General features: G+C 43.1%; 2 protein-coding genes across 3 annotated transcripts; both read right to left on the reverse strand.

Annotated features, from left to right (window-relative positions):
• Nucleotides 1-5: 5 nt before the first annotated feature.
• LOC119562870 (CCR4-NOT transcription complex subunit 6-like) lies at nt 6-21,076 on the reverse strand. Of its 2 annotated transcripts, XM_037875983.1 has the most exons (8): nt 20,929-21,076; nt 19,673-19,704; nt 19,355-19,483; nt 19,107-19,293; nt 18,406-18,581; nt 2,382-2,450; nt 1,548-1,860; nt 6-1,485 (listed from the first exon to the last, which is right to left on the reverse strand). In XM_037875983.1, the coding sequence occupies exons 2-8, from the start codon at nt 19,677-19,679 to the stop codon at nt 708-710; spliced, it is 1,659 nt and encodes a 552-aa protein (XP_037731911.1). In that variant the 5' UTR covers nt 19,680-19,704; nt 20,929-21,076; the 3' UTR covers nt 6-707. The 2 variants fall into 2 exon arrangements, with proteins under 2 accessions (XP_037731911.1, XP_037731912.1); XM_037875984.1 differs by lacking the exons at nt 18,406-18,581; nt 19,107-19,293; nt 19,355-19,483; nt 19,673-19,704; nt 20,929-21,076 and adding an exon at nt 3,342-4,308.
• LOC119562868 (Ca(2+)/calmodulin-responsive adenylate cyclase) lies at nt 13,213-18,359 on the reverse strand. The gene has a single exon (XM_037875982.1). The coding sequence runs from the start codon at nt 17,140-17,142 to the stop codon at nt 15,334-15,336; it is 1,809 nt and encodes a 602-aa protein (XP_037731910.1). The 5' UTR covers nt 17,143-18,359; the 3' UTR covers nt 13,213-15,333.
• Nucleotide 21,077: the final 1 nt, after the last annotated feature.

The following is a 21,077-nucleotide window of genomic DNA, read 5'->3' on the forward strand; positions in this document are numbered from 1 at the left end:
TGACATATGCATATTGTATATAATGGATTTATTCGATGGTGAAAACGTGCAGTTGATAAAATCAAAACGAGAAGCGCGGAAGAGGAGTGCAGCAAGTAAATTATTTTCCTTTCTATTACGATTACGATCTTAGTTAATGGGTTGCATCGGTGAGCACACTTTGCGATCCAGCGCACAAAGCGGCGGAACCTCCACAACGTCGTCAGCTTATAACTTATAGGGTTCTTGAGGGGGATGTGATTGGTACAAGAGCTGGGAGACCGGGGGTTAGAAATCAAAGTCGTATGTCGTATCTAACTAAAACTGAATTTTGATGCGAGCAGATCGCCACGTCAGTTGGGAGCGGGATGCGGAGCGGTGACCTGTTTATTATCCGCTGGCGTTGCGGGATTGGATGCTTTTCTCGCCGCTCCAAGGGCAGCCGTCAGACGATGGCATCCGCTGTTACTGCAGCTCCGTCCCCTGTAGCCGCCCGGGATCATGAGTGCCCCGCCGCCGCCGCCTCCACTTGCAGCTACTCCGCCACCTGAACCTCCGCCGCCGCCACCGCCGCCGCTATTCCCGCTCCCAGTCCCATTCCCACTTCCACTTGCTCCCCCGCTGGCAGCCGGCGTGCGCGTGGCCGCCGGCGCCGTCGTCGTCGTCATCAGGGTGGTGCTGGTAGTGGTGCTGTTGCTGGTGGTGGGTCTGCCGCGTCGATTCTATTGCTACCGGCGATTGATCAGCCCGTTGGGAGGCGCCTGTTGGCTTGCCGTGTGCATCAGCTCCAACTCCACGAGCAGCGGAAAGTGATCGGAGGGTATGTGCGGATGGGGGCATCCCACCACCTTGTTCTCGCGCAGCCAGTCATTGGAGACAGGACCCAACAGGCCCAGCGGCACCATGCCCGTCTTCGTGTAGAAGATGTAGTCGATGATGCCCTTGAAGTCGAACGTGTAGTTGGTGTGCGGCATGATGTCCTCGTTGTAGGCGGAGGCCAGCTTGAACGAGTGCGTAAACTCGTTGGTGTCGTTCGAGAGCAATCGCTGCAGGCAGGACTTGTAGCCCATGTCCTTGAAGTCCAGATGGTCCATGGCAACGCGGCCCTTGCCGAGGAACTCCACCACGCCTGAATCGGGCAGAGAGTTGAAGTCGCCGCACAGCAGCAGTTGAACGGCATTCGAGTCATTCTTGTGACCCGGCCGGAAGCTGTGGCTCGCCTCGTCGATGATCGTCTTCAGCTCGTTGCTCAGCATCATCGTCTGGATGAGCTTGACGTCGCAGAACTCCGGGTCCCAGTGAATGTGCGCTGTGCAGACGAGCAGTGGCTGCGAGATCTGCGTCACCTCGGACATCGGCTCCCAGGCGTTTTCCTTCACCTTGAGCAGGGCGGCCAGGCCGATGTTATCCTTGGGCATCACGCGGTTCAGCATGTTGTCGGAGCCCTCGGCATTGGCCATTGCCAGCTGGTTGAACTCGATCAGCGACTCTTTGATCAGCGTGAACCTGTTAAGGAAACCCTTGCATTAGTTTCTTATCTAAAAGTATGATTTTGTCTTTGTACTCACTTGGACGCCCTGAAGAATATTGCACAGCCATCGACATACTTCCGCTCCAGCTCGGACATTGTCTTGGCTCGCGACTTGGGCGAAAAGATGCCTTCGTAGCCATCGTTCTTGAGCTCTGGCAGGAAGAAGTGGTAGAACTGTTCCGTCTCGATCTCCTGCAGACTGATAATGTCCGCTGCGTAGTGCCGTATCTCGTCGATTATTGACTTTTTCCGATACTCCCAGCAGAGGGCCCACGACGGACAGTATCCGTACATTTGCCTCGTCGCGTACTTGTCGCAGAGCACATTATAGCACATGACCGTAAAAATGCCTGAATAAGGAAATTGAGTTAGTCAATAAAGAAAAATATACATCTTTAGTTAAGTTCCAGAATCTAAGACATAAGATACTTATTTTTAATAATATTTAATAATAAATATATATTAGCATCAATGAAGCGAATAATTTTAAAAATAATATTAGATCTTCTTTAATTATACGAACAATTTAATAAACAATTTAAGTAAACAATAAAAATCAATATAAATTTGTAATGCATTTAACAAATATTATTGATTAGATATTTAATTTTAAAATAATAGTTGGAACTGCGGCATTACAAAATTTAAACAAGTAATTTACAAAACGAGTTAACTTTTTATAATCGTTTAACTTTTTAATATTTCCAGCATTAAAAAATGAAATGAACAATTTGAGAAACGATTCAGGTAAATATCTCTAATCGACTTATAAGAGTGGCTTGCTTAGATATCTAGGGCAACTGCAAATGGCTCGGTAATAGAAAATTCTTGCTGGCCGACTGACGGCTATTAAGCTTTAATTACAACTTACAGGCTGGTCGCGTTTTGTTGGGCTTGGCCAGTGGCAGCCAGGGCCTCTGGGGCGGTGGATTGACGGTGACTGCAAAGAGAAAAAGACACGCGGATGTGCGGTTAGTACGGGCGAGTGAAAATGCGATGCCAAGTGGTGGTGGCAAGAGATTATGAAATTAGCACCCGCACATAAAGCGTTCCCCCGGCACACACGGGCACTCCGTATCATCGGCTACCCCACTGACACACTGCTGTGCATGTGCCTCCATCCACGTTCTTCCACAACCGCACAACCACTTTGCCGGGTGCAAAGATTGCAAGCGGTGAAAGTGACATGCACAAGCAATCAAATTGCTTCCGCCTTTGCCTTGGGCTGCCCCACCGCAAAAGCGGCACCACCAGTCCAGTCAGGTGGTGCTTTGGTTTTTGCATACACCACCGAGGTGCAGCACTGATGGGCAGCCAAATACATGGGTTACTACCTATGTGTACATATAAGGGGTATACTTATGCATGTTACTTTTTACCTTGTAGAGTTACTTTTATGAACATGCATTTATCATAAATTATAACATACCAACTAGACAGTTTAGGTTTTATAGGAAGTATAAATGGAAATCCTACCACAATGATATTATGAATTGGAATTTCCCTAGCTTTAGATATTTTTCTAACCTAAATACAAGGTACTAACCCTTACAGACCCTTAAATATTTATATCCTTTTACTATATCAAGTTCCATCGATTACCTTTTAAAAAGTATCTTGTACCTTACTGAGATAAATCCTTAAAAGTCATACTTTTCTTTATGACCTTTTTATATAAGAAAAGTATAACTAAGGTATACTTAATCTTAGGGGTTGTACTGAACAATGGACTATTTTTTAAGACGTATGTATCTAAAATATATCCTTAAGAATGTCATCTGGGTGTAAAAGGAGTACCCTTCCCATCGCTGATGCTGCGGGATTCACTTACTGCGTGGTGGTGCAGAACTGAAACATGGGTTTCTCCACCTGAGGGGGTGGTACAATGGGGCAGGTTGGGCATAGCCGACCTGAGGCGTCTGGGGCAGCTGGGCGTAGAAGGTGCGTTGATATGGCTGCTGGTAATACGGATGATGAGGATGATTTGGATGCTGCTGATGCTGCTGATGATGCAGATGCTGCTGATAATGCGGATGATGTTGGTGATGCGGATGGTGCGGGTGGAAGATCTTGCGAACCACACCCGCCCCGCCGTTCCTCGAATTGGTTGCCGTGGCTGGGCCGCTGCTTACAACATATTGTGCCGCGGCTGGGGGCGCCACGGCTTGGAATCGAACCCGGTACCTCCGCTCTGCGGCGATTCTACGGTTATGGGAGTTGTGGAGTTGTGGAACCCAATCGCTTCGGCTCGCTCTTCTCCTCTCTTCTCTTCTCTTCTCTTCTCTTGGTCGCTCTCAAAACGAAAAGGTGGTAGCGGGTTTTCTGGAGATTTGTTTTGCTTTGTTTCGCAGACTCGTTGATTGTTTTTGCATTTCTTTTTCCCTCTGGTAATTTTGTGCAAACGGCGACGCCGACTAAAAACTTTCACTTTTTAATAAATTTAGTGATTTTTTTTTTGTTCATAATTTTGTTGCTGTGTGCGCCTTGTTTTGTTTTTCGGTTGTGTGTGTTGTTTCTTTCCTTTTTTTTTTTTGTTTTATATTTTTGCTGACAGCCTTTAATGACTACATTAACGCCGCTTTGATTGCATTTTAATTGTACAATTCGTTTTTAGGACCCAGCACACTCTTGTTGCGCTTTAATTATGCAAATGGTTATTTAATTGAAATGGCACTAACGAAAATTACAGAAGTCGCAAATGAGTCACCGAAACGAGAAAGGGATGGAAAAAAGAGCAACGTAACGTGTGTGCTTGTATTGAAATGATCGTTGTGTCTGAGGCGTAAGTATTAACTAAAATGTTGCTTGGCATTACAAAACGTCAAACAAAAGACTTTGACAGCAAACTCAATGCCAACTGCTGTTGCTGGCAAACGGCAAACAGCAAACAGCACCCTCAAGTGGGGTTTCTCATCGCCATTACCATCATCATCATCATCATCGCAGCCATCGATGGGTTAAAGGTGTTCGCTTCGGGGGCTTCAGTTACGAAACTTTTACCCACCGCGTACACCCACGCACCCACTCGAAACTCCCTTCATCCGCTGAGTGGGACGACGCATGGTAAATAATTTCACCGAATTTGTGAGTGATTACCCCATGGACAGGTGTAACAAAAGGCAGACACATCGGAAACACTTTGGAAAACAAAGCGATCAACGAAATTTCAAAACAAATTTGTTCAGCCAACGAAGCGTGCCATATTTTTTTTCGGGGGGCTTCTCGGGGGAAAGATGGATGTTATAGGGGAAGTGTTACAGTGGAAAGTTGGACTACTTAACATATGTACCTATCTATATAATATAGGTTTCTGCAAAAATTGATTTTAAAAAAAAGCAGGTTCCCTAAAAATTTAAATTGTTTAACAAAACTAGAATAATTTTCCTAATATTTCTTATAAACACTAAATTCTGCCAAGGCATTTAGATTTATCAACGCGAAATTTCGTTTTCTTTGGTTATATAATTTTCCCTTTTATACCCAGATCTACCTTTAGTTTAACATAAAATTCGCTGTTAGATGCGAACTTCCTAAGCGAATTCTCATTACCAAAATAAAAGTGAAAACGAAAACCGGTTGCTTAATGTGAATGGCAATTGAAAGATGTTTGTTTGGTGCTCTACTTTTTGCTTGGATCTTTTGTGGGTTTTCAGCTATAAGATGCTAATTTACTTCATATCTCGAAATACAAACTACCTTTAAAAAACATGGTAAATCACAGGTGTTTCTTAGTGTTTCAAATAGAAACTAGTTCCATTTACAAAGATTTTGAGTAGCTTTCGTTCCTATCTATCTATAGACCCATTACTGCCTCCGATCCTTTCTTCAATCCACTACGCTCGATCGGTCATAAATTTCCACCGTCATACAATCAAGATTATTTACTGCCTAATGGATGCATATCAATTATGTTTACTCTCTCTTGACACGGTTAACTCAAAGTTGCCATTCGATGGTTCAATATTCGCCTGGCAGCCTGATGTCACGCCATGTCGTGTCGGCCTATATACGTATATATACCATCCCGTAGCTCCCCTACCACCCCCACCCACCAACCTATTACCTTTCCCCTGGCTCCCTCCTCGGGCGCCACTAGAAAGCCCTTTCTATCCAAAGTTTTCATGGTCGCTGCTTGCTGCATTTGAAAACAAAAAGAAACGAAATGAAATACAATAGCAAACATTAAAAAAAAATATAAAAAAAAAGCAACTCTCAGAGGCAAAGACAACAAACAAAAGTTCGAAAGGCAAAAACCCAAGTGAGCGTATCGAAAAAGAAAGTGAAATTCAAATTGAAATTTGGTGCGATTAAAAACGCCAAGAGGCCAATGCAGAGCCTGTTTGGTGTGAGTGTGTATTGGCCAACGATATCGTATGCACAACACGTTGGTTGGTCAAAACGGAGGCGGTTTTCGAGGGAATCGGGCTGGGAGTACACGGGTATACGAGGCTTAGAGGAGTCGGAGGAGTGGAGTGGATCGCTCTGAAGCGGAGGCCTGCTTCGAATAGAAAACAAAAGTCAACTCGCCACTTGCCACACTTCTTCTCGAGCACTGCAATTAGATAACTTGTTTCATTTGCACCAGTTTTTTTCCTCACTCGATGCGATCGGAGCAGCAATTGACTGCCAATGTTCAATGGCGTTCGGCAATCGCAAGTTGCAAGTTGCAGGTTGCTGGTTGCTGGTTGATGGTTGATGGTTGCTGGCTGCCAGTTTCTGACTGGTATTGCTTGTCCCAGCCCGACCAGTCCACTTCAGTCGCCATTCCATGCGATGCCTCCACTTAAGACAATCTGGCATTAAAATCATAATAATGAAACACAATTTAAGGTGCATTTCAGGCACTCTAAACATAGATGGGGCTGAAATAATAGCCCCATGAAGTGATAAAGTTAAAAGACCAGGTCAATATCATTTTTAAACTTTCTGCTAAATTTATACATGCCAAAAGCCTGGTTAATGTAAGTCATATAAATAAATCAAATACTAGAATTAACATTTTTTATGACCCTATTAAAATTGCTTCAGTTTTGTCTAATTGGTTTAAACATAAAAAAGGTTTTGCAAAATTAGAGAAACAATAGTCTGCTGAATTCATAAACAGATATATGACTTTTTTAAACAAATCCCTTTAAGTTTGTTGAAATTTCAGTGTCATTATACCATTACTTGTTTAATATTTAAGCGTTTCTTTAAGTGCCTCCTTAATGGAATCTTATAAGAATACATTTCAAAAGTAACTCAGTGAACCATTTGTAAGCACTATTCTTTTGGCCACAATTGTGGGCTTCCTTGCACATGTACATATGTGCGTGTGGGAAACCAGTTGGACAGCATTTGCCGCTGCATTTCTTGCCGGGTTTCACAGATCGTGGCTGATCGTGAGCGCCATATTCAAAAGACTCCAATTGTGCTGCGTCACATGGAAAATCAATTGAAAATGTGCGCGCACAGTGATTATGCACAGGCGAGCGGATGACGAGTGGCAACAGCCGATGCCGATGCAGAGGCAGCAGCTCCAACACAGCCGGAGCACCCCATCTCCACCAGGCCTCCAATGCACCACCACCGGCAACTCCAACTCCATCGGCAGCTGGATTCGCAGACTGGCGTGGGCTTTCTTTCCATGGAGCAGCCAGGCACACAATGAAAAAAGCCTTAAGATTAAAGATAAATCTAAATTGATTTTAAGTACCTATTTTAAATATGAATCTATCCATTATATTCTCTTTTTTTCGGGAGGGTAAACTTTTTTTTAAATTGTTCTTATATTATATAAAACTTAATTATTTTGATTATTATGATTATGATTTGGTTATTTTAAACATGAAAAAATAAAATATAGAATAACCCTTACATGGAAAAATGTATTGCATATATTTTATTGTTTCTACCAACTCATTGAACTAGCTCAAGAATATTTCGAAAACTCTAAGAAAAACGTTTGCTTTTTTTGATAAGATAAGGCCACTTTCCCTGTGGCAAAGACAAATGTACACCCAATTTTTGCCAGTGCAGTGGCAGCATCTTCGTAGGAGGCAGTGGCTGCCTCACGCGATCCGCCAACAATGCCGCACGCTGCTTGGTTACGTTTATTTTTCTTTCGCTGATCCACTTTTAAATCTTTGCGCGCACTCGCAGTCGCAGTCGCCGCAGCCGAAGTCGGGTACTTTCTCTCTCCCGCAGTTGGAAAGCGGCGACGAGACAACTGCCTACTGAATACTGCCTTTCTGCCTGCTGACATTGACACAGCCTGTAATGGGCCATCCAATCCAGCCAGCCAGCCATCCAACCATCCAGCAACCCATCCCCAAAAGAAAACATTCAGGGGCTGGTCTCACACTCACAAATGGGGAAACACAGACCATTCATAGCTTGGTAACAAAAACTGAACTATAATTAGAAAACTTTAACTACCAAACACTAAAGCTACTCTATATTTAGACCACTTGTAAAACAACATCCTTAATAATAAAACGATCTAGATCGGGAAGAAAACGCCTTTAACATGGAGCCTTTCTCTGCAATGATATAACAATATTCCTTTAAAAAACTTGTGGTCCAGATAGATCAGTATGTCGAATTACCTGTATACAATTTTTTATTATGAACCATTTTTTTTTTTACAAATGGTTGGTTTAAGCATTTGGTAATAAATACAGCCTTATGCTGTAAATGCAAATGATATACAACTTATTTATAGCAACTTGCCTGAGGCTTTCGATGGATGAAACTATTTTCTCTTAAATTTCGCCCATATCAATTCGACATTTTTGGTCAAAGCTATCCATAACTCCTCAAAGGCGAAATCACTATTTTTAAATTTCACCATTCGAGGGAACTAATAAATATACGCCTTTCAAACTTTTTACCTTACAGAGCAGCCTGGTTAAACTGATATATTGGACAAGTAAGTTTCTTTCAGAGATATGAAGTGCTAAAATTCGTGAGGTCTTTAATTAAGAATGACTTCTTAAATACTTAAAACGACTGTATAGAGAAATCTCCGTAGCCATCATGCACGGTTTGTTTTGTTTTGTTTGGTTTTTCTTTGGTGGTTCGCATTGGCAGGTCTTAAGCAGGAAATACTTGATTTTTTTCCCAGTGCAGCTCGGCCCATTCCCTGGCCATAAAACTTTCTAACCATTTGCACTTCCTTTTACGCAACAACAACCTTGATAAGCCCAAAAAGACAGGCAAACGAAAATGAAACCAAAAACGAAATGAAAACAGGCTGTAAGCTCACTTCCGCATTTAAAACAGTATTAAAGGCGAGACGACCAGACGAAAACATTTCCGATTACTGATGCATATTTATAAGAAATATGGGCCAATTATGCGAATTACTCCACGAAAATATAAATAAGAAATAAGAAATAAGAAACGAAAAAAACGAACGAACGAATCAGCCCAACAAGCAATGAAAATAAAAACGGAAAAAGCTTCGCCATGACTAAGCACAAAATCATATAAAACCCAGCCAAAAAGAAAAAAAAAGTTAACATTTCGTAACCGAAATAACCGTTAACACTCACAAAGGCGGCCAAAGAGGAGGGGCAGGGCGGAGGGGGCGGGGTCCGGCACCGGCCCCAAAAATCATCAGCTGCTTTGTTATTGCCCTCGCCACACTATTATAATTTTTGGCACTAATATCATCATCATCATCGCGCTTCTTCACTCCCAATTGCAGTTATAAATACCGGTTTCGCTATATAAATAAACCATTTCAGTTGTTTGGGGCCGTTTTGTCATCCTCAACGATACTTAAACGGAGCGAAAGCAGGGAATATTGGCCAAAAAGGTGGGCAATATGTGGAGCAGAAACTTATATAAATCAGTCTACTCAAAATTATTCAGAAAATAAAGTGAAAGAGATTCGAACTTATAGATCTTTTGGGTTTTTATAGATGTTAGAGGTTTTTAAGGGATGCGTAGAACTTAAGATCGTATATGGTCTATTTAAATAACATTTAAGCCAGAAATCATTGTTCAGATAAAAAGGGTCAACAAGTTTTTAGAGTTCCTATTAATCTTTAAATTACTTGCTTTTAATAATCATAAGATTCCATGTTTTAGATGTTATACAATTATTTATAATGCCTTTGGTATTTTCATGAGGACATGATATTTATCGTGTTATATTACAGTTTCCAAAGACTTCAATAAAAGTAAAATAGTTCAGTATTATATTGCCTAACCATTGCAAGGTAACAAAAAAGTCGATAGCACCCTTAACATTTTCGCTCCACTTCCTCTTCCCACATTACAATTCGGCATGCTCCACTAAATCGGCAAACGCTGTGGGAATCGATGACGCCGCGATGCGTTTAAAATGCATTACAAAGCACAAAGTTGTCATAAAAATTAAATTAAATAAAAGCCGAAAACAAGAAGAAAACGTTCATATAACAAAGCGGTGACGAGGGGAGAAAAAGATCAACTGACTTAAGCCAATTAAACGATTAGGTAACAGTTACAACAATAATGGCAGTGGCAGCAGCAGCAGCATCGTATGCAGCACAGCACACACAAAAACATCGTCATCGGCCAGAAAGGCAGCACAGTAACAATAAAGCTCAGACGACTCGAGTTATAAACCTACATAGAGCAGCAAAATTTGTACAACCAACGGTGGGCCACTGCGAGTGGCAAACGGAAAAAAGCCAGAAACAGAAAAAATTAATTCATGTTGTGCCCATTTCGTGAGCGGGTACAACAAAAAATAAAGATGAAGCAGAATAAGTTACAACCAGAAGTTAAGGACGGCATCTAAAGACCGAAGATCGAGATGCCCTATTAGATGGTTAGAGGTTACGAAACCCTAAGGATTTAACCTATTAAACACTAACAATTTGCCCATACAGATTTGTAAGATCAAGGTTTTCAAAGGGAGTTTAATATCAAGCGGTAGATCCCAAATAGTTCATTCTTTATTATTATATTACGAGGTGCTTAATTTTTAGTTTCAAATATTGTTAGGTTACCCCTTCATAGAGTATAATAGGTTACGAATACGGCAGCACTAAATGAAGCACAAGCCGCTCACAAATGGCAGAAAGACTTAAGAGGAGTTAACACCGGCCCTTTGGCTGTTCTCCGTCCACTTGATTTATGGGGTCCGAACCTCGATGGTGCATCTTCTTTCTTTCCCCTGGAGTTTACGTCACAGGCGACATTAGACCCCCATCCAATACCCCCTTCCACCGAATGATTTCGTCATTTGAGGCTGCACGACGCATTGCGAGATCTTAACTTATATATTCCTATAGTGGTAAGTGTAAATGGCTACCATGATGGCAATGATGTGGATGAATGGTCAGATAAAATGGTCCCAATCGCTTACTCTTCGTTCTAATGACCATCTTATGCTATTCTTCGTTTTCGATCCCAACTTGTGACCTAATCAAGCATGATAATCTCCAATGGGATAGGAAAAACAGAAACCCAATTAACTTATGTTGGGCAATATTGACATACATATTCAGTTCTGTAACTCTGACTTTATTACCATCTCTTTACTACCTATAAGTCTTATAACAAAATATATTATTATAATACTAACCCCAAGTAAAGTTCTTTAGTGAGTGACCTTAGTTTTAATTATATTGTCTTAAACCATCATTCGGCATGTCAATTTTTATACTAGAAGATTTTCCCATAATATATTAATTAAAACTCCCCCGAATTCGGAAAGGGGGGCGCGACTTTTAATGAATTCTTCGTCTGTTTGTTCTGGTATCTTTCTTTATCTTCGCAGACAATCAAATTTACACATTGCTTAACATGAATACAAATTTACACCACCAAATTATTCAAAAAGTGGAGCCCTTCATCTTTCTTCTTCGAGATGCTCATGAATAGTGCGGTATAGTTTGGCTAATGGGCCAGACAAGTGGCAGCCGGCAATTGTCTGTGAAAATGCAAAGCCAAGTCAACACGAGAATGGCTGAAAAGAAAATCAAATAGTAGTGCCAACAAAAAACAAGACATCCACTTTAAGACGACCCAACGAAAGAGCAGACGGCTTTAAAAGTGGAGAATAAATGTAATAATGACATTTGTGGCCGTTAGGAGTTGGATTCTTAACTGTTTGACATTTTGCGTAACCTTTTTCGTAGACATTTGGCCTTTATTCGGATTAACCGCGTTTTTTTTTGTGGGTCTGTACAAAGGAAGTTGAGATAGGAACTTGGGCAACGCAAGACGACGATCGTGATGAAGATGATGATGATGAACCAACTACCGGTGTGTGTGGCCCACTGAACTGGCCAAGTTAATTGGAAAACGAAACTTTCAATTTCATGGCGAAATGCTAATTTCTGGCCAAAGAAAAGTCAACTGGAAAAGCGGCAAGACCAATTGGCCAGGAAACTTGGGGGAGATGATGGAGGGAAAGACAGCGATACCAAGTAAAAAATCACTAAAGTAGCAAACAGAAGAGAAGCTTGGATAAAGTGATACCCTTTCTTTAAATTTAGTTCCATAATGAAATGTTATAGATGATCTTTATTGGTATTATCTATAAGGTATACTTTGTTCCTAAAACCAAGTGTTGTACTTTTTGAACATAGTGGTTTGCCATATTAAGAATTAAAGTTTAAAACGTATTATTCATTAGTTGGAAGATTCGATTTATTATCTAATTTAGGTTTTTGTTTTTTGATTTCTATGTCAAACCGTTTGGCATCCGGTTGATCCTCCCGTTTAAAAATAGCTTTACTGTAACTCCAGTACTTCTTACTTCTTCAAGAAGGTTATGATTTCGAAACACCGGCAAATAGAACTACAAATTTGAAATACCCACAGCGAGAGCAGGTGAGGAAAAACAATTAAACTTCAGAGGCTAGAAGGAAAATAGAAAAACTAGCATGTTGGAAGACGCTAAGAAAGATGGCCCCGCTTCGTTGGCCAGTGGCTATATCATCTATGGCCAAGAACAACAAAAGCAACGAAAGCAACAACAACAACTACAACAGCAAAAAGCAAAAGCAACGCGACGCATTTATTGACGTAGCCAAAACACATTAGCCACCGCTGCTGGCCGGTGGTGCGATGGAGCGATGGTTCGTTCGGTGGTGCTAGATGGCGGCTGATGGCGCAAACAGTGTTGCAAATGACCCAATTATCCACTGACCCACTCAACGCTCGTCCGTTGTCCGCTTGTCCGGGTCCGGAGTGCGGAGTAGAAACCATGGAGCTTGGAACTGGAAGTCGAAACTTGGAGCACGGACCTCCAGAGGTTCGCCGGCTATTGTGAAAGAGGCTACCCCAAAATCGGGCCTCTTTAGAAGCTGACTTAACAAGCGGTTAGCTTAGCCCAGCTAACTCAGAAGAGAACTCCGCCAAATGAGGCCCTAAAATGGAGACATTAATTAGCCTAATGACGGGCACAAAATGCCCAGAAATTAATTTGCCAGTTACGGTTATGACAGCGGTTAATCTTTTTCCTCTTTTTTTTTTTTTTTTGCGAAAGCCGGCACAAGCAGATTCACCCAGGTGAAAGGTTCCCACTCTTCTCTGGGGCTTTCGGTAATTGAAATCTGTGCAGCGGCCTCTCTTCTAATGTTTGGAAAGTTCATTTTCGAGTGGTGGTGCAGTGCATCGGGGATTTCTGAGTGGTAGGCCCAGAAAAACGCAGACTACTGTTTGTTTTTCCCGGCTCCAAAGTTGGCTCAAAACGTGCCTCATTAGATCAGGCGGAGTTTACCTTATTTGTTATTTCAACACCCATTTTTTCGGGGCTATCAAAACAGCAATCGAGTTCTTTTTGTTTGACATTTTTGTTTACACTTTTTATTGAGTTCTCGTTCGGGCTTAATCAAAATAAATAAGTTGGCCATATTGTTTGGTGTGTTTGGGTTACAAATGTGGTGTATTGATGGGTTAACTATAGGATTGTTATTTGTGCAAAAACGATGCTTACCAACGAACAAAACACTACAATAATACGAGAGTGGGAGCACAACAATACGAGCTAGTGAAAATATAATTAATTAAATAAATTAGCTTCGAGTGGTAATTTCTATATCTGGGGAATGGTAACACAAACCGTCTGCCCGGAACCTGCCAATGGAAAATCTGTGACATTTTCCAGCGGCGCGCGATGCTGAGACGACTCCTCTCAGCCGAACACGATTCGAGCCAAGTTAATTCAAGAAAAGCCAAGTCAAGTCGAGCTGGAGCGGAAAACTTCAAGCAATTTCTGTGCGCGCTGCGCGTTCGTGAGTTTCTTTTAATTAAAAAAAAAAAAAGAAATAGGCGAAAACTTTTACTCGCCACCGCCAACTACAAACAGCTAAGCAGGTAACTAGGGCTGCTCTCGATTTTCAGATTTAGATTTTATGCTTGGCGATCTCAGTTGGAATTAATTGTGCACCCAGATCTTCTTTCGGCTGTTTCATGGGCCGCAAATTGCAGAAAAGTCGGAAATGTGAGTCTTAATTCGAAGATATAACATGATATGATACCGATCGGCCATGAGTAAGCTGAATGTGAGCGTCTTAGAATCTTTATGAAACTCTCACTTTAAATTTATAAATATTCAATTGGAAAGAATGTTTTCAGTTCTCCGGCCACAATGCGTTTCAAAATTGTAAGGCGTTTGTAATAAAACTTCTTTCGAAATTTAAGAAAAATCAAAATTAAAAATTTTTTAATTTATCTTAACTACCCTAACATTTTCAAACGCATTGCACGTATAACTAAGCTTTCAATAGAACTTCGCTTATTACCATTAGAGATCCTGTCTGTTTGTGTTCCCCAATCTAAGGATAACCTAAGCATTAACCGAATCTTATCAACTATAAAAGTTCACGTTGTAGCGCATTACGGACTAAGTAAAAACCGAAAACCCACTAATCAGATAACATAAAAATAGAACCCAAAAACTATATAAAAAGATACACATCTAACATGTAGGAACGTTGCTTAAGCTCAAACATAAAAATTAACACACACACGGTAGCCCCCTATATAAATCCCAGATCTTGGATAGTACGATTTGACAGGTTTTTAGAGGCCCTATGAGATGTGGATAACGTTAATGCACAAATAACAACAACAATTAATGGTATGTATAGGGTATAAGATATACAGATATGGGGTATAGTTAAAGTATCTCTAGGGTTCACATCGTATAATCTACACGATTTCTACAATTTCTTCTTCTTTTTGCGCCACAAAATCTGCATAAGAGTTCGCACTCTTCCCGTAACCCCCACCCGCAGCTCCGTCATCTGTGGTCTTGGCAAAAAGAAAAAGAAAAGAAAAATGTCTTAAAAAATACAGATAAACAAAACGCTGCCACCGCCGTCGCAGTGAAAGTGAAAGTTGAAGTTGAAGTGGAAGTCGGATTCGGATTCGGGTTCGGATAGTCGCACTGTGTGTATGTGGTATGTACAAGGTATCCAGTCCCCCGGTCTGTCTTCATAAGTTTCCATTTAGCCGGGGATCTCGTATCCAACAGCGCCCATTTGGTCAACTCGTTGGCCTTTTGTTTTTCGCTCCAATCACGATCACAATCATAATGATGATGATGATGTGATGATCGTCTCACATGTGCGTTATATCCATTTAATGGGTTTTCTTCTTTCATCACTGTCTTCGCTGGAGTTGCGCAACTTGGGGTTGGGTAGAAACTCAAAAAAACGCTTTCGGGAGATTTAACATTTACATTTCCCCAATCCAAAATGGAAATCGCCCACGCCATCCCATCGTCGTTATCTGGTCGTCGTCTCACGTTTCTCCAAATCGTCGCAAAATGAGGCACCCTGATTTTGATTTTCATTTTGATTAGTTTTCCACGGGCGTCGTCGTCGTCGTCGTCACGAGATGGTGGAAAACGCTGGCTTCAGCTTACCCACCGTGCCCAGTATCAGCCTGGTGGGTGTGGCCCGGCTGTCTGGGCCCAGTTTGGCAGCTGCCACTTGGCTGTCATCGTGGCAGCCACCTCCACCTCCACCTCCACCAGTTGGCTGCCTTCCCGCGCGCCACATTAAGCCCAAGCTATTGCCATGGCTTAGGCCGCTGCTATTGTTGTTGCAATCCACGAGAAAATCCAAGGCTGTGGGCGTCGCATCCGTCAGATTCAAATGCTCAAAGTTAAAGACGAGGCCCGATCCGCAGTTGTGGCTGCCAGCGCTATCCAATCCACTGTCGCTGGCTGCTCCCGATCCCGATCCCAATCCCGATCCGGCCTGATCCGCAGCATTGCAGGTCTCGATCAGCTTGCGCGATATCTCATTCAGGCTCTCATCCAGCAGCGTCTCCGCCTGGGCGGAAATCGAGGAGGAGGCGTGGCCCAGTTTTCCGCCTCTGAAGCAATTGCCAAACAGATCGTTGGCTATGTTGATCCCACTCAGGATATCTCCGTAGCCGGAATCATCGCTCAGGCATTGCGAGGGTGTGGTCACTGCACTCGGATGACTCCGCTGGGATCCGATTACACCCACTATTTCCGCCCGACTGCTGTCGCCGGTGATGGGAGCAAACTCCTCGTTGGCCTCCTCCTGCAGAGCCGATGAGCTAGGCAGGCTCTGGCTGCAGATTGAGCTATTGCAGGAGCTGTCCGAGTGCGTGGACGATGTGGAAGAGGAGGACTCCCTACTTCCACCTCCCTGTTCGCTGGAGGAGGCATCGGAAAGCGATCGCCGCAGTGGGTAATCCCACAGAGAACGCAGTGGGTCACATTCCCGGCAGAAGCACACCCCGTGCGTATGATCATGCTGCAGTATTCCGGTTGGCAGGTGATAAGATCCTCCTGCGGCGTAACCCTCTCCCAGATTGGTCAACTTGGTCGGCATATCGGACTCCATTTTGAGGAGGACACCGTTGCCTGGCTTGCGATCCTTTTTGCGTCGCTTTCTCGGCTTAATGATCCTCGGCAGACAGGTCTCCGCCGCTGGTGAAGTGGCCTGATCCTGGCTGGAGGCATTATTGACGGCTGTCTGCTTCTCCTGGCTGCTGAGCACCGGTGGTGCAGAGTTCTGGTAGCGAAGGGCTCGTGATTTGTCCGCCAACTTGAAGCCGGCCTGACTGCTCATCGGCTGATAGGCACTCCAGTTGGTCGTCACAGGATGTTGATGATGATGGTGCGGATGATGTGGCTGGTGGTGCTGCAGCTGCTGCTGCTGTTGTTGTTGCTGGATATGCTGCTTGGCATTCTGCTGGAGCAGTGGCATGCCCTGCGCATGCACAGCCATCTGGGACATGGTGGCCCCTCCGGGTGGCCATGTTGGGCATGTTTTTGGGGCGGATTTCCTCAGCAATCTCTGCCGCTGGGCGGGCGACAGGTGACTGGAGGCGTTCGAGATGAGCGGTATGCCGGCGCACTCATTGATCCGCTGCTGGTTAACCACGCCATAGCCACCGTTCTGGTTCGATTGGCCAGAAGAAGCTACCGATTGGGCTGCTGCCCAGTTGGGCGGTGGAGCAGACGGCGGACCATGATGCAGTCTGTAGGTTGCAGCTGCACCCGGCTGATGTTGCTGCTGCTGCTGCTGTTGCTGGTTTCCCAGTGGCCAATGGCTGACCGGATGCTGATGGTATCGCAGGGGAGTGTAGTTGGAGGATGGTGGCAGTGGTAATGGTGGAGCTGTTTCTGGCGCCCTGTAAACGGCCACATGCGATCTCATGCTGTCGTTGCTGTCTTAATCCCAAACTGAGTCCTGGCGACGGATCGAGTCGATTGCACATCACTTGGCCGCTTGCTTTGGATTATTATTATTCGGCTTGGGCCACCACCGCTCATTGAGGCATGGGCATTTTTGGTTGGCCAACAGAGTCGAGAGTCGAGCGATTCCACCGCAACGAAATGAAAAGCGAACGCCAAGAAACTGGGACACGGCGCGATCGCAATTACGAAATACGAAAGACACGGCGCATGCGCGACGGTCGCGAACGGGTTTCCCGCTGAGGAGAGAGAGACTGGAGGAGCTGAGTGTGGAGCAAGTGCGTCCGCCTCTTAGCCAAGCGAGCGGCAGACTGAAGTCAGCTGCTCCAGCGATCGCCAGCGAGGCCCGCCGGCTAACAGTAAAAGCCCAGTTAAGACCAGTCTCTCGCTCTCTGCCACTTGGCTCTCGCTCTCTTGTGGGCCAAGTTAACATCCACTTAGAGAGCAGCTCAGCTTGGGGCTTTCGGCTTTTGCATGTCGAGGTCGTGCAGTTCTTTCGGCCCGGCCGATACGACACCGTTAATTGTTGTAATTGTTGCATTCAATTATACATTTTTAATTGATGCCCGGGCATTATGTTTTCGGCATTAATGGGCAGCCGTGAGTTTGAACTTTAATTATGGCCGCGGCAACAGGTTTTATGGCCTATCCTGGTGTGGGAAAAGGCATTAACTACCTGTAACACCTTTGCGCACGAAGGAAAACTTTTCCTTTTAACAACAAATTATATTAAAATAAAAACATCATGCATTGAAGAATACCTCAAAAGTACCTATATTTAATAGCTATTCTCTGTTAAACATTTAAACATGTTTTTTTATGAGTCGTTAATTATAATTATCTATCTAATAACTAAACGACTATTATGGAATTTCTGTTGGGTTTAATACCGACTTTAATTTACGTATACTAACCATAGTGAAAATATAAGTTTAAGGATATTTGGACGGGTTGTCTTCAGCTAAAGGACGAAAAAACATTCCAAAGTCTGTTCCGTTGATCGATAAATAATAAATTTCAGTTTTCAATTCAAGCCCCATCAGATAGTTAAAATACCCTTGAACCCACAGTTAAACCGAAAACTTTCTCTTTTCGGAAGCCTTTTTCGCGTGCTTTCCTTTTTACCCCCACACACAGGCACACACGGACGCACACCTGGGCAGGAGCTGCTCACGCACCTGGCTGACACACACACTGGTATATAGAGAGATATAGGGGGACTCACATGACAAGTTGTCCAGCATGTAGGTGAGCAGTTTCTGCGTGCCGTTTGGCTCGTTGTAGATGTTCATGAACTCCTTTTGCAGCGGATTGCCCATGAGGCCGAGTATGACGAGGTGGAACAGCTTGCCGATCTCGTAAGGCAGCACGCGCAGAAAGTTGTTGTTCAGCAGCAGTTCCCTAAAAGGAGGAGAGGCAATGGAGTGGGTAAGTGAAATGCACGGGGATCATTAGGGCTAACGTCCGAACAGAGGGTCTAGATAAGGGTTCTTTTGTTACAAAATTGGTAACCTCAATCAATTCAAATTGGTTACAACTGGTGTACATCAATTTATCTCTAGAGCTTTTGGACATTTTTTAAAAACACAACTTCGACTTAGAAAATACTAAATATACAAGAAAAACTGCTTTAGATTCCTCTTACCTTACAACTTTACAATTGTGCTTGGTTTACAATTAAAAAAGTTCAATGAATATAACTTGGTTTTGAATTTGGAAAGTTATTTTAAAGATTTCTGAATAGGAACTACATTTTTAACATGCTTTACTACATCACTATAGGATATTTCAATACAATAAAATATAAAAGAAACCGTAATGGGATACAATATTAGAGACTGCCTGTTCGAATAAATCTAAACTATTTCTTTTAAAAATGTACTACTGAAAACTCCTACTAGCCGCTACCCCAACACCAGCACTCACCGCAGCTGGATGAGCTCGCCGAGCTCTGCGGGCAGACTCCTCAGCTTGTTGCTGGACAGATCCAAGGTTCTGAGGCTGATCAGCATGCCGACATCGGCGGGCAATCGCAGCAGCTGGTTGTCGTTCAGGTAGAGGGCGGTTAGATGCTCGAACTCCCACAGCGACGGACTTATATTGCGGACGCAACCTGTACCAAAAAATTGGGATGAATTAGTTGAGATTTTCAAGGGTTTGAAGGGATAACTCACCTGTAATCTCCAGACCACTCCAATTCGTCTTTTTGCCAGCGGCTATATCCTCCTGCGACAGAAAGATTTGCTGCCTCCGATTAGCACTGTCGTATTTGTCTTTGTTACGAGACATTTTATAATGATTGCCTGTTCAGTATATATGAAAAAGTGTTATATTAGTATCTCTAGGTAAGAGTTGGGACTAGATAAAATCTGGATTTGTTTCAAGGAAGTTAGGGCTCATGTTAGGAGACAAAACCTCGCTTAGCAACAAAAATATGAATGCTTTGAGTTTTAGCTTAAATGTATTTAGGAGAATTGGAATCAAATCATAACCTTTCATAATAACCGCCTGATGATAAGCGTCTCTGCAAAATATTAATAAAGTGGTTTCAATTATTATTTTGTATTAGTAAACAAAGGAGGGGTTGGGGGCTTTTGATTTGGGTGTGCATATGGGGTCCAGCTAGGAGAAAAATAATAGCGGTATTTTAAAACATTAGTTATAGGATCTAAAATTTAGATTGATTGAACATTGTTTTTAAGATGATACTATTAATGTTCTTTTTATATGATTTTATGAGTATATTCAGATCTTTCTTTTTAAAACCGAAATCGGACAACTATGTTTATATAGTTTTTGATGAACTGCTATTGGTCTTCGCACAGCTGAGGATGGTAAATTATAAATTATAATTAAATGCAAACTAAAAGGATTTTTTGCAAGCGCGCGCAAAGTGCAAGCACACACACACGGACACTTGGCACACGCACACACAAACACAGGCACACTGAACCGTTAGAAGGGAGAATGGCGTGGGCGGGCAATGCAGGAAGAAGAAGAATGGCCGTATGGCGTATGTCGCATATTGGAAATATCGGGGTTACCAGAAGCAGGAGCCGGGGATTACCTGGATCAGTTCACTTTTCCCTGGAAGTCACCTCACTCTGGATTGTATTGGGGGATTCAAATGGAATCAAATTTACTTGCTCGTTTTACGCGCTCTCTCTCAGCTCTTCGCCCGCAAATTACTCAATAATTTTGAAAGAATTGCAATTGGTAAGCCAACTTATGCCCTTCGTGCGTTACACTTTTAAATTTTGGCTAGTTCTAACGTTTTTGGTGCTCTTTTTGGTTTTTCCCTTTTTATCTAATTTTTGTTTTTTTTTTTTTGGCTGATTTTTGTGTCTGTTTGTCGAAACAGAAGCGACGATTCTGCTGTTGCCCTACTCGTTTTGGGTCGCTCTTTCTTCTGCTGCGCCTCCGCTTTCCACTTATTTATCGCGCGACTCGTTTTCATCCTCGTTTCTTGTTTTTGTATACATGGTGGCCACTCGGAGTTGCCACTCGGTTTTATCAGCGGGCGATATCACGGCAATTTCTGGCCAAAATACGTGCCTTTTTGGCCAACTCCAGTCTGCCCTAGTTTTCAACTGAACAGCTAGGTAATGTTTGTAGTGTGAATTTAACTACATAAATGGGATTTTAGTCAAAACAAAACAAGCGCACAACACACACTCACACGCACACACACACACACACAGATAGACGGTCGCAGGGTTGAAAACGAAAACACGTAGAGATTTCGTACTGTTTGCTTTACTAGCCACTTTTTTCGGTCAACGCTCTTTGTGGTGACAACTCGGCTTCCAACGCGATATATTTTGTGTATTTTCCGACTCTGGATGGGTGATTTTTTTTGTGGTTTTAGCCTGCTGCTGCTATGTGTAAACTCTCGTT

The sequence above is a fragment of the Drosophila subpulchrella genome, chromosome 3R (genome assembly GCF_014743375.2).
Source record: "Drosophila subpulchrella strain 33 F10 #4 breed RU33 chromosome 3R, RU_Dsub_v1.1 Primary Assembly, whole genome shotgun sequence".
NCBI classification, from domain to species: Eukaryota; Metazoa; Arthropoda; class Insecta; order Diptera; family Drosophilidae; genus Drosophila; species Drosophila subpulchrella.